The 14080-nt window shown below is 45.3% G+C and overlaps 1 protein-coding gene across 2 annotated transcripts in view; it reads left to right on the forward strand.

Moving 5' to 3' along the window:
- The window catches only part of LOC144792068 (uncharacterized), a 211900-nt gene extending 204978 nt beyond the window's left edge, over nt 1–6922 (forward strand). For both annotated transcript variants that reach the window (XM_078666915.1, XM_078666916.1), the window contains exon 17: nt 4755–6922. In XM_078666915.1, the coding sequence (XP_078523041.1) occupies nt 4755–4774 (20 nt within the window). In that variant the 3' untranslated portion in view covers nt 4775–6922. The remainder of the gene's footprint in view (nt 1–4754) is intronic.
- The last annotated feature ends 7158 nt before the right edge of the window (nt 6923–14080 follow it).

Here is a 14080-nt window from a genome sequence, read left to right on the forward strand (position 1 = left end):
TGATTGTGGTACATCTTTGTAAGGTGGGTATACATTAATTTACTGTACCCTTATTACTGCCTGGTGAAGGGGGCTCCCTTTAACTCGTCTTGGATCACCTGCAGATGTATACATTAATTTACTGTACCCTGGTGACTGCCTGGTGAAGGGGGCTCCCTTTAACTCGTCTTGGATCACCTGCAGAAAACAATGTCATTGTTTCCATCTATGAGCACCAGTCACTGGGTATCCATCTATGAGAACAAGTCTCCTTTTGAGCTTCTCAGAGGCTACCCCTTATCGAGCCTATGTTGTCGCACAGTTGCCTGACGGTTTTTACACCACTTAAGTCTGGGAAATTCAGGCTATGATGCTGATGTTTCATGCTAGAGCTGCTGCTCCAGACTTTATTTTTCTGAAACTTCTGGGCCAGTTAGCATCTGGCATCCTGCTAGTACCCCACATTCAGAGGCATATGGAGACCCTTTAGTGGAACCTGCATCTGGATTGTTCCCAACTTTAGGCATTAGGGAAACTTCTAAGAGATCATTGTCTCAGATGAGGCGACTAAGTAGCTCCAGTGGTGAATGACAGATGCCTGTCTGACCTCTAGCAAAACTTCCTCCATACCCTTCCCAGAAGTCAGAATGCTAATCAGTGAATAAACTGTCAGTTGTGTAAGTCACCTACACAAGGTGTAGATCAGAGGGGGTTTTGGCTGCAGTGGAGCATCACCATCACATAAATCTTCTTGGAATTGCAAGCCATCCGACTGAATCTCAGGGCTTGTTGTTCTCTGTCAAGGGCCGATCGATTCAGGTGCTAACAAACAACACAGCTGCCATGTAGTAATGCAACTAGCAGGGCAACATGTGGCACAGCCCTTCTAGAGACTCTGAGGTTTTGGCACTGGCTAGAATTTCACAAGATCTCGCTGATGGTTGTTTAGAAGGGTTCCTCAACATCAGGGCAGACAAACTCAGGAGGCATCGTCATACCTATTATGAGCAGCATCTGAATCCAGATGTGGTCTACGGTGTGCTCTTACAGTAGAGTCTGCCCTTGACAGACATTTATGCCACCTTCGAAAACATTCAGGGCCTCATTTACAAGAAAGTGCCGCAGCGCAGCACCGCAAGCCCTTTGGCTGTGCCACGCTGCAGCACTTTCAAAGTACAGGGATGCGTCATATCTACAAGAATATGACGGATCCCTTTGGTCTGCCCAGCGCTGGCACACAATTAGCTGCCATGCATGCAAGTGTACCTGCATCATGGGGATGATTGTTTATGTGCTGGAAGCTGTCCCTTCCTGCACATAAGCAATCTGAAATGGCGTTTTTCAACTTCTATGTGTGCTGCATGCATTAGCAAACATAGAACTTGCAAAATGTCATTTTTTAAATGATTGTTTATGTGCGGGAAGGGACACCTTCCTGTCCATGAACAAGCATAAGCGGTGATTTCCTCGTTCTATGTGTGCTGCAGAATGCAGCCCGCTTAGAAAGAGGTAAAAAAAACAAGGAGAAATTAATACATTTCTCCTCATTGTGCCACCCTAGCCTTCCCTGGGGAGGTGTAGCATTCAGACTCATTTCCAGATTTACGATTACTCGTAAATCTGGAAATGTGTCAGGTTCCATGGGTGTTGCGTAGGATCAGCAACACCCATGGAATGCCCCTTCATGCAAAGTGCTGCATGCAATGGGGCCGTATTTACAAGGACAGGAAAAGTCACGCAGGGTGGCTTTTCGTGCCCTTATAAATATGCGGCAGCTAAAAGCGCCATTGGTTCGTAAGGAAAAGTGATGCACTAGCGGCCCAAGGGGCTTGTAAATAAGCCCCTCAGTGCTCCGAGTTTTGTGCTGTAAAGTTTATCTGGTCTCTAGGGGATGTGTCCCACTCCTGAATCCTGTACACCTTCCCACCTCTGCCACTGATCCCGCGGGTACTGAAGAAAGTCAGGAGATATCAAGGACAGCTCATTCTGATAGTCCTGGACTGGGCAGGGACGGCCTGGTTCTCTGAACTCTTGATTCTGAGTATATGCCCTCCACTTTAACTTCCTCTTTGGAAGTATCTACTGTCCCAAAACTGAGCAGAGGGCCTGTGCCTTCATATCCAGAGGCAGGACAGAGGTGTCCCTGGGGAAATTCGCAAAGGGAGGAATCTGCGGTTAGATCTGTGGCTGACTGGGATGGAGTGGATGCTGAAGGCTGTGTGCCCCTTGCCTTCTCTGGTTGCTCTTCAGTCTGTGGAGACTTGAGAGAAGCGTGAAAAGGCTGGTGAAATGGAAAACCACCATATGACATTCAATGTTTTCCTTGGGTCTCTGCAGGCTTGGGCATTGCCGTGGAAACACCACGGAGGCAAGCATTTCCCTTGTAGAATTTGCAGGAGTGGAAAGCAACTGTTTAGAAAACGTGACTAGCTAAATTTCTGTAGATGCTGCTGTATCTCAATGAGAGCCATAGTAGACAGCTTATCCTAACACCTTTTGACTAGGGGTGGGCAAAATTTGCGTAATCGCATTATGCAAATCTCCGCGAAACGGTACAAAATCTCCGCGAACATGCGGAATTGCTTGTTCGCGAAGTTTTTTTACTGTTCGCAATCGCTGTTTGCGTGCTCGGTGGGAAATACCTTGCGAACACGCAATTTGTGAACGCGAACAAGCAAACAATTTCACGTAGTCACGTTATGCAGAATTTTGGCCGTTCTCCGCGGAACGCAAAATTACCCAAATTCCGCATATTCAGCGAATGGAACGGAATTTACCGCCCAGGCCTACTTTTGACTCAGAGAGGTCCAATTTTCGACCAACCACTGTATGCGAAAAATGACAATGTGTGACTCTTTGTAGATGTCATATATCAGGATGAGTACATTGCATAGCATCATTGCAGGGACCTAGACTAACAAGCATTGGAAAAGCCAATAAGCCTCGTCTTTGGGTTCTGTTGGCTCAGCAATGGATTTAGCCGTGCTGGCTGCATCCCTGATGCTGGGCAGCATTGCTAAAAGAAAAACAAATTGCTTTGACGCAGCTGTCTGCATTATTTTGTAGACGCATACATCAAGCATGCATGTGCCTACGAAATGACATGAGCAATTTTTTCTTTTTAACAATCCGAGTTGGATTGGCAAATTAACAAGGAAAAAAAGGTTGTGCAGGTGGGGTGCAGTAACATTGGAGGGAGTGCAAGCCAGACAGACGATAAGGATAATCCGAATCATAGGGTGCAAGTATGTAAAGCTCACAGAGGCTAGCAACTGAAGAGAGAGCCCACATAACAACAAGCACATCATGGGTGAGAGAACAAAATAAGCATGGCGTGGGAGAGGAGTACACAAGGGAGACAGCTGGAAAACACGTGCAATTTCATGGAGTGCTAAACAAAAAGAAGAAATTACCACCTGAAGTAAGAGTGACAGTAAAGGTAAAGTCAACTAATGGTAGGCAATGGACGGACTGTAAGCCCACTTGAAGCTGACAATAGGTCTCTTCACCTAGACACAGCATGCGCTACCTAATATGCGAGACCTAAAAATGAAGCAGAATGGAGGTGAAGTAGAAAATATGTTTCTGGTTTATATCATATATGTAATTGGAATGTAATTATTTTTGCACTTTTCTTTAATTAAATACAGCAAGTGCCAACATGACCTGTGAAATAAAAGAGAGTTCTGCTCAGTTGCAAGGTGGAGAAATAGGGCTAGATGCAGGTAAATCTAAATTACCGATTCATAAATACCGAATTTTACCCATTCGGTATTTATGAATCGGTAACTCAGATGTAGATAAAAAAACGGTAATTTTTACCGATTCGGTAAGATTCGGTATTACCGATTCGGTAAATACCGAATCGGTATTTGCTATTGAATCCTATGGGCCTTGAAGCCCATAGGATTTAATAGCAAATACCGATTCGGTATTTACCGAATCGGTAAAAATACCGAATTGCAAAGGGGGACAGGGTGTCACTTTGACACCCTGTTGCACCCCTGTAACTGGCTTGTGCGCCATGTGGCACACATACATGCCCTTAGGGCATGTCTGTGTGCCACATGGCACAGGTGTACATGCACAGATGTGCATGTACACAAGAATTCGTAATTTACCATGCAATTGTATTGCATGGTAAATAACGAATCCTAAAGGTCCTGTTGCCATGTAATAATTGCTACCTACATAGGAAAATACAGATTCAGTAATTTTACCGATCGGTAAATTTACCGATTCTGTATTTTTACAGAATCGGTAGTAAAATTACCGAATCTGTTTGTTTTTCAAAGCCCTACATACCAATGTCCATATACCGGTCGGAAACGGCCGAAAATCGGTATTTTCGGCCGTTTCCGACCGATATTTGGACACCTACATCTGGCCCATAGTTCCTTTCCATGATGTCCTTGTGGGCAAGCAATGGCTCAGTTCACCTGGACATGTCCATTAGCGATGCACTGCAAGTCACTGATTTGAGACTTAAAATGTTGAGTAAATAAATCAATTTTAATATTCCAGTTGCTTTCATTGTCATGTACGTCTTTCTCCGTGTACAGGTATAAAATGAGTAGCAGGGCAGTGGAAGGAGCCGGAACTAAAACAGTAAAGCAGGCTGGAGCAAAATAATGAAAAACTGTTATAATTCTTTTTGAATCCAGTTTTCAATTTTAGGTCAGCCACAAACTCACGTTAGAGAATGTAGTACTAGAACTCACATTGCCTGTAGTCCTAAGTGATTTATTATAATTACATATTTGTTTCTCCCTAAGAAATGCTGCCGTCCACGTGATATCATGGTGAAGCAAATTCAAACAGAATCTATAAACACTATCCGAAAATATTTCCTACTCTGCTGACCTAAAGAAGTCATCAGTTCCTGGACTCAGTAGCGCTTCAAATTCTGACATTCCAACTTGAAAAAAATCAAAGACTTGTATGGAGAACGCACGTATTTTGGAGTCATGTTTTCTTCAATCAACTGTAAATGGATGTGCGGGTTAATGTTTTGTGTTTGACACTATATGTAAACGTTTACAGTAATTAGTATTTTTGATACAAACCACTGCCGAATAATATGTAGCAAGTAGTGTGTGACAAACACAATGTTTAGAGAGGCATAAAGGATTGAGTGAGCTGGTCTCGCTTTCTTCTACCCTTTATTTTCTCTGCTGAGTAGAACATGTGCTGACATATCTGAATTATGAAATATATGTTTAATTTTTATCTGAATCATCACTGTTCGAAATACTTCGAGAAACTGTAGAGCGTTGCCACAAAGAATTTACTGGGGACAAATTTCTGCGGATCAGTAGGTTCAAAGGGTCCCTTGTCTAGCTGCATTGTGATGCTAGCTTCGAGTGAAACCTAGAGGCCTGATCGTCCTTTGGGTGGGGCCGAAGAAGCACCTAGAAATTACACTGCCACTTTGACGCTTTTAGTGATAGCAATAGCACTGTAGGATTGGCCGACCATGGAGGAGTGGGATTTGCAGGGTTTAGTGCAACACGTTTTACGTTGTGTCATTTAGCGGGGTCAGTCTCTTGATATATGCCCTTGTCAGGGAACTCCAAACATACGTGACACAGTAATTCACACATTAAATACAATATCTTTAATCTTTTTTGTTTTAAACAAAAAATCTTGAGTGTTATATATTTCAAAAATTGCATTATGTGCTAGGATTGCCATTCTCTGAAAGGTACTTTTTGATGGGATTTAATTCTGATCTGTTGTTATGGTCTCTTCTATGACATCACTAGTGTAAATAACCTAGCAGTGGTGATTGCCAATTTCTTTTAAAGACCATGGAAATCATGAAGATACCTATTAGTACTTGAATACACACCAAGAGGTCTCAGTATAGTCCCAGAAATACCAAGGCTAATGTGTCTGTTTAATCCCTTAAAAGACACAAATCCTCCAACCATATTGAACTCTTCAATGCTCGAATGCGATGAGCAGTCTACAGTAATATCTTCAAATCATGGACACCACCGAGTCTTGGACACCATCTTCTCATTCTGTATTTATTCTTTCAGCTTCCTAATTGTCATCTACAGGCTTTCACTAGAAATGTGAGCCACAATGTTATGGTAATAGTTGGATACTATTCTTTTGTGATAGATTTACCTCATCCAGTTAGCGTAGGATTCTGTTGGCAGGGACTGCTAAATGCGCCCCACATACAATCTATGCCATGTGCCCATAGATTGACGCGGATACCTTACGTCTTCAATCACACTTGAATTAGATACTCCACTGCATGTTGTGGTGGAATGCGCTGCTGACAATTCTTAAATACAAAGACTATGTTTGAAATTAGAATGTGAGCTCACTAAAAAGATTCCAGTGATTTTCATGAAATGCACAGTGACCTACCTTGGTACTCTTTTGCATTAAGTTAAACATTGTGTAATGCACAATTGATGTTCGGTAGACATTGGTGTCCCTGTTTTTCACAGATGCCATTAGGGTTGTGATAGCACTGCATCAAACACAAAGTCCCACTTTGACTCGGGGGATCTCAGCTAGCAGTTGAAAGAAATCCGTCCTGTAGTTTACATTGACATGTGCAATTTCAAAGTAAGCAGTGTAAAAAAAACACATACTAATTGTCTGTCCATTTCTTTCATTTATGTGGATCACTTGGTTAGCTTTAAGGGACCATTCCTAACATTCCATTCCACTTTTCCAATGCTCGAATTAAGAAATATGAGCCATTTACGTAGTTCAGTAATGCTGTCATAGCTTTTATAATTTTTACCAATCATCATGATTCAAAAATCATTACCTAGTTCACCCGTCTGTTAGAATAATCTGTGAAGTTCTACTATTTGTTTTGCTTTACATTTCTTTGTGCAGCTTGTAAAAAATGGAAAACTTATGTTCTGTAAAAAGTGTAAAGTACTTGTAAATAAAATGTAGATTTTTTTTCACATCCGGTGGTGCGTGGTCTAATTGTAGAAGTTTGTAATTGTTTAGGATGGAGTGTCAGAAACATATGGCTTAATAAAATTAGAAGCCGTAATAAACAACCAAATAATTAAGAGGAATTGTTCTGACTGTTACCTCTATGAAATTCTAATGAATTATGGCCCATATTTCCTAATGCTTGACACTTTTGTAACGTAAATCCGATGCAAAGTGTTATGTTTGGATTTACTATCCAACGCAAACCTGGATTTGCGTTGGATAGATTCTGAAACTAATGCAAACTTGTGCAATGCACTGCTTTCTTTTACGGTGTGACAAGGGGGGGTTCCATAGGTGGTTCAGGGAGTTCTAATGCAATCACCCACGGATTTTGGCCCAATACTCTATCTACAAACAATCGTAGCCTGGGATTTCCATCAAAATCCTACACTTCCTCGAGGCAGGCACAACAAAAAGAAATGTTTTCATTCTCTATTGTTTTCCTACTTTCCATGTGTGCTGCATTGTACAGCATACATAAAAGGCAGTAAAACTGTTGAAGGATATTTTTTTTTCTGCAGGGGACCCCGTCTAGTGCAAAAACTATCCCTCACAGAATGCATGCACCCTTGCACTATGGCGCAAGGGTGTGTGTTTGGTGCATGGCAGCCAAAAGTGCAGCAGCTCAGTGAAAGAGGAAGCCAGTGCCACATCTTAGTAGACACAATGGGTTTTTTGCTGTCTCGTGTTCACGCAATGCAGTGGAGCAAGTTTAGTTTTAGTATTTACAAGCAGCCAACAAAATGGAGAGTGCCTCCCCTCCCAACGACCTCAGTAAAGGAAGCGGAAAGTGGGAGTGACCTAGGAGGGATTGACCACGGGAGGGTATTTTGATCGTAAATGAATGTAACAATGTGGGCAAAGTGTACGTTTTGGTCTTCATATTCCAGACATGACCCCCCTTATCAAGACCCAGAACCCATTGTGTTTTATTTGAAATGCAACGTCACAGTACCTACTCTTGACAAGACCTCTAAAATATTATTGAGATTACTTCAAGTTGAGACTTTTTGGACAACAGCATTACAACAATTTTTATAGGAAGATGACTGCTACCCTTAGCCTGCAACCCCGCACCAACAAAGCAATTATGCCACTGCCACAAATTCTATTTTTGATAGATCTCTTTATTTAACAGTTGCTCATTGAACAGCAAATACAATTGATGGATCATTTGCACAATGTACTTCGTAAAGAAACAAGTCACAGTACAATCATGAAAGCTATAGGTGTCAAGTGGAAAGTCTGTATCATATGCAAGCATGAATTTCTCATTTGGGTGAAATTGAAACAATGACCTGGATCCATTTCCCAAGGTGTCACTCCTCATCTTCTTACTCATTGGTCTCTATAGTTAAGCCATTTATCCCAAACCTTCTCCCAACTGCTAGGGCAGACCTCACTCTGGTATGCCACATGTTCTGCCTGTAGACAAAAGTCCATATCGATTTTCAGTCTCCGATATGGAGGGCATGCCTACCCCTGGGGCCTTGCTATTTTGGCCTTAGTGACCCCCGTAGCCAACGCTAGCCAAATCTTCTGGTATCTGGGCCACACCTCCTTGCCTGTTATATTCAGGAGATGCCATTTAGCCTCCATAGGTACTTTGAGTCCAGTGACCTGGGCCATAATTTGCACCACTCCCCTCCAGTAATGCTGAATTTCTGAGCAGTCCCACAATATGTAAAAGAAGGTTCCTACCAGACCACAATCCCTGGCACATTGGACAGTGTTGCTCCTCCATAATTTTTGTAGGAGAGTTCGAGAGTAATACAATCTGTGGAGTATCCTTAGTTGGACTAAATGGAAACATACTCATATTGCCACTTCTCAGGGCTCTACACTGCCTCAACCCAGTCGCCGCCCTCTGAGTCCAATGTCTCCCTCCCATGCATCCCTCAATGCCTTCAGAGGATATGGGGAATTGTTAGTTCATTTCTTATAAATCAGAGATAGCTTTGTCCATCATGGGATCTAATAATAGTCGGTCCTGTAGCGGCGCCAAATCTGATAACTGGTTGCTCACTAATATGTGTCGCCTCAGTGTGCGCCCTAGCTGTAGATGTCTAAAACGCTCTGGCTCCACCTTCTAATAATCGTGCATCAGAGTCTCAAATATTACCATGGCGTGTCCTCTCCACAAGTCCCCCAACTACGCAATGCCAAGTAGCTCCCATTTGGAGAATCCCTCTCGGCCCTCAACCTCCCACAGGATGTTGCTGTCCCACAGCGGGTTCTTGTCTGTCAACTTGCCCTCCCCACCCCAAGAATCTAGTAGTCTCTCGCCACGGCCTCACCACAGTGTGTGTGAGCAGGGCCCCCTCTCGCCCCTTCCTGTAGAGCAGCAGCAGGTAGCCACGGCTTCCCATAGCTTCCCGATCCATAAAGTATGCCTATTCTGTTCAGCGAACACCCAATCCTTGACTGCTACCAGCAGCAATGCCCAATATCATCTGCTCATGTTGGAGACCGACAGCCATCCTTCGTACACCCCTCTTTGGAGATTGCACAGTGCTTTTTTTGAGCTACCCCAATCCCACAGTAGATCTTGCAACTCATGGTCAACCTTCTTGAAGAAATCTGCGGGTACTTTGTAGAGGGTGTTCTGTGGAACACAGAGTAGGCGTGGGAGGGTCATCATCTTAAAGAGGACAGCTCTGCCCATCAGAGACACCGGGAGTGCCCACCAGTTGGCAATATATTGCTCTGGAGGCAATCTAGGTGTGGGAGACATTTTTTCTCTATGAAGTCTCCCACATCACATGTGATGTATATTCTCAGGTATCTAAATCCATCCTGCACTATTAGAGCCACACACCTCGATGGCAGGTAGCAGACATCCCCTGTTAGGAGAAAGGTGAGGGACTTGCCCCAGTGAATCCAGTATCCGAAGCAGTCTCCAAAAAGATGAAAGATATGTAATATCCTGTCCTCTGTGAGATGGGGGTGCGTGGACTACAGCAGTATATCATCAGCATAAAGAGAGATTCGTTATTCCCATTCCCCAGCGCCACAGTTTCCTTGTATAAGTGGATCTTGGCATACCCAGACCACCAGTGGTTCAAGCGCCAGTGCAAAAATCATTGGGGATAGGGGGTATCCTTGCCTCGTGCCCTGATGCACAGCGAAAGGCTGGGGCAGCATGTTATTAACCTGTACTCTTCCCAACAGCCCTAATAAAGAGGTTTAGTCACCGGCAGAACTGGGGGCTAAAGCCCAATCTGGCAAGGGCTGCAAACAAATTGCACCATTCAGTGCTATCAAATGCCATCTTGGCGACTAACGAGAGCAGCACAGCTTGTTCAACCTGAGGAACCGCAGTCATATGCAATTCCCATATAGATGCCACATGTTTGATCGGCTTCCCTTATGCGGCATGAAGCTGGATTGGTCCAGGTGGGCCACAGTAGCTATCACTTTCCTTAACCTGTTCGACCAGGATCTTTGCCAGTACCTTTGCCTCTAAATGTAACAATGATATGGGTCTGTATGAGCTGCATTCTGTCAGTGGTTTGTCGTTTTTGGAATAATAACAATAGTGGCTGTCCTCTGATCCTTCGGCAGGCACCCGTCCTCCCTGACCACCTTGAACATTTCTAATATGTTCAGTTATTTTGTCTGCTATGCTTATGTATAGTTCCTCTGGCAGGCTGTTAGGCCACGCCACCTTCCTTGACTGTAGACCTTGAATTGCCCTCGCTATTTTATCTACCGTCAGGTCTTGCTCCAGTGTATCTCATCTGATAAGACAAGAGAGTGAGGAGGAAAAAGTATTTCAGGAGGTCAACACTTGTCTCCCGACCTGGTAGTCGTGATAGCATATGTGTCTTCATATTAGGCAGCAAATGTCTACTAAAGCTGACCAGTCGTGTGTAGTTTCCCCTCTGCATCTTGTATCTCTAAGACCCAACTGCATCCCCTATCGTCCAACCACGCTATCAGTTTGCTGGCTTTATCACCAATATCGTATAGTCGCCAGAGCATAAGCGCATGCCCTGTCCTCCTTTAGGTCTTTCAGCTTGTGCTGCTTCAGTCAGCGCTTGTGATGTAGCTGAAGACTGGTTGCCCCCCTTCCAGTATATGGGTTTCTAGTGTGCCAATCTCTTGTTCTAGCATCTCGTATTTTATTTTCTGTCCCTTCCTTTTCCCCCTAATCAGGACCTGCACATGGCCACGGATCATAGCCTTGAAGGCTTCCCATAGGATGCTGGCAGAGTTAACAGTACCTTTATTGTCCTGAAAATATTGATCTGTCCTTTCCTTTAGTTTGTGCTTGAAGGCTCTGTCTTTAAAGTACCATGGGTCGATCCTAGGGGTCAACACATGCCACTCGTTGGGCCACATAGTAGCACCTCCCCGGAGAGTGGTCTGAGATGCCACGTGGTTCGTGTGTTGAGTTCCTAAACTTACGAGCATGCAGGTGATTGGTGAAAATGTGATCTAAACAGGAGTAACTACCATGTACAGCAGGGAGATGAGTGAATTGTCTTGCAATCAGATTATGCTCATGCCACAGGGCGACCACACCCATTGTGTCCACAAGGCTCACATTCGGCTGAACTGGCTACCAATAGGGGAGTAGGATCCCTATCAATGTCTGGATCTAAAACCTCCTTCATGTCCCCCCTAGTATGAGGACCCCAGGTGGCAGCACCAGCAATAGAGCACTGAGCGTGGGGAAGGTCTCTGTGTGAAGTCGCTGTGGTATATATACAGAGCAAATGTTAAGTGTGTAGCCCTTCCATGTGCTAGATTGTGCCACAAATCTTCCAAGAGGGTCACACCATGTGTGACAAGGAATGAAGGACACGGTGGATTTGATAAGGATGCCTGTTCCCCTGGAGCAAGTGGTAAAGCCCACATGTGCCAGCAGGGTATAACCAAAGCGGTCAAGTGCATTATAGTGGTTGCCCTTAAGGTGAGTCGCCTGCAGGAGTACCAGGTCTGGAGATTGCATGTGGACATATTGTAGCACTGTGGGGCACTCAATTGTGGTGGGTAGGTCATTGACATTCCACATTAAGACTTTAAAAGCTAACAGAGTGTGGGCCCCCATTGAGTGTAAAAGTGTGTGCGAGGCCATCCCCGGGTCTGCTGGGGAGCTGATCGTGTCCTCCCTTCCATGAGTGTAACATGACCCTGAACACTGAGCAAAAACAAGATCTGACATAAACTACAACAAAAAAATTATAAGAGTGTCATCCCAACAAAAGAACTCACTCAACTGCAGGCTCAGAACTGCTCACCTCCCCAACATGCAGAGTGCCTGTCGCCCTAACTTTACCATGCAAACTTTTCAGGGTTCGCCGTTACCACCTTGACAAGCCGAAGCATTACAAACATGAAGCTGTCCACTTTAGTTTATCGTAGAATATCCATATTTGTGCTGTGTAAGCCAACATCACTGTCCCCTTACTAGCATTAGCGTTAGTTAGCGGTAATTTTCGTAACGCTGCCTATTGCCGAAAACCTAGGTAGTGAAGTATTAACAATATATCACTACATGGCGATAGTATCAGCTAGCCGCGGTGAAAACTGCCACTACCACTAGCATCAAGGCAATAAAATGTTTGCCGCTAGCGAGAGAAAAGTAAAAAAAGGCTAATTAGAGGCAAAAAACTCGCGTTAGTCCGCCAACTGTCACTTTTCTACCTCTAGAGGCAAAAATAGCCGATAAGTCCACCAACAATTATATAAAGAAAATAAAAACAGTAGAATGGAGCAGCCAGGGTCAAGTTCAGTACAGGTAAACAAACCTCCCATCAGCCAGGATGACCAGCCAGAGTCCCAGGGGAAGAGTAAACGCAGATTGAGGTCTACATTTATGTAAAGAGGCGCCTCGCTGGGGAAAACCACTGCTGCCTCACTTTACATAGTGCTTTCCTTGCACACCATGGCAGCTGAAGCGTGGCCAGTCCCTGGGGCCCGGAGGCCTCACTGCGTCTGAGATCCGGATTGGGAGGCAGAGGTTCTGTGGAGTTGCTGCAGCCTAGCGGTGGAGGCGGGCCACATCGGGACCGAGCCCTTGGGCGGTGGCGGTAGGCATCTGCAATCTCCCTTGCCACATGGAGCTGTGATCAGAAGAGGCGTTCCTGCTCATCAACATAGGGAGGTCTGCATCACATAACACGGGCCACCACTACACCGGGGTGCATACAGGAGATTGCCAATGGTGAGCTGAGCCTCTCTGCACCACAGGCCGGAGGATGTGGCGCTGCCTGGACACTGTGGAGGGTGAGGCCCTTGAGCTGCACCAGACCTGTGTGGCGGAAGCACTGTAACTTCATGCCTCAGGGGTCCTGTTGCATCACCTGCATCAGGAGGTTCCTCACCGGACTTGGCTCCAGGCTTGTGAAATCCCATCTGGCTGAGGGTTCTGCTGGCAGAGTCACAGATTTGAAGAGAGTGTGGTGGATTGAGCACCGGTGTCGATGTCCAGATGGGGAGAAGGTGGGATCGGGCCAAGCCTAGCACCTGTGGGTGGCGCACACTGTGCCCTGAGCAATCCCTGCGCTGCAGAGAACGCACATTGCTGAGGACGCTGCACAAGACTGGTGGAGGACTCTACTAACTGGTTCAAGTTGCTGAGATCGGCCATTGGGGCCGGTTCGGGCCCAGGCCCAGACTCTTGGGTATGCAGCTTGATCTGCCGTTATTCACTAGGGAACTGGGGAATACAGAATCTGGTCGCCACTGTTAGATCGGAAGAGGAAACCGGTTGGTGCTGCCTTTCCGCACCCCCTTGGTAGTGAGCTTTTGGGTGTACAGGGGACTATCCCTTAGTGGACTTGCTCTTCCCACAGGGCAGCACTGTCTGGTAGCTGCTGCTGCTGTCCCCATCTGCTGCTGCGGGTTCCTCTGACCCAGAGGTCAGGTGTTCGAGGCCCTCTTTGCCTCGAGGCTCCTGCCTGCACCTCATGTTTGGTGGTCCAGTGATAGAGTGTCACTGCTCTGCTGCTTGACTGCACTCCTGCCCCTCTTTTCTGCTGTTCTGGTCCCTCTTTCTGCTCTTCTCCGTTACTTTCTACCTTTGGTTTGTTCCTCTTTTTTCTTTGCTTTGTTTTGCTTTGTCTTTCATTGGCTTTTGTACAGTTCCTTTTCCCCTGTCCTCTCCCCCCCTGTT

This window comes from Lissotriton helveticus, chromosome 11, assembly GCF_964261635.1.
Source record: "Lissotriton helveticus chromosome 11, aLisHel1.1, whole genome shotgun sequence".
NCBI classification, from domain to species: domain Eukaryota; kingdom Metazoa; phylum Chordata; class Amphibia; order Caudata; family Salamandridae; genus Lissotriton; species Lissotriton helveticus.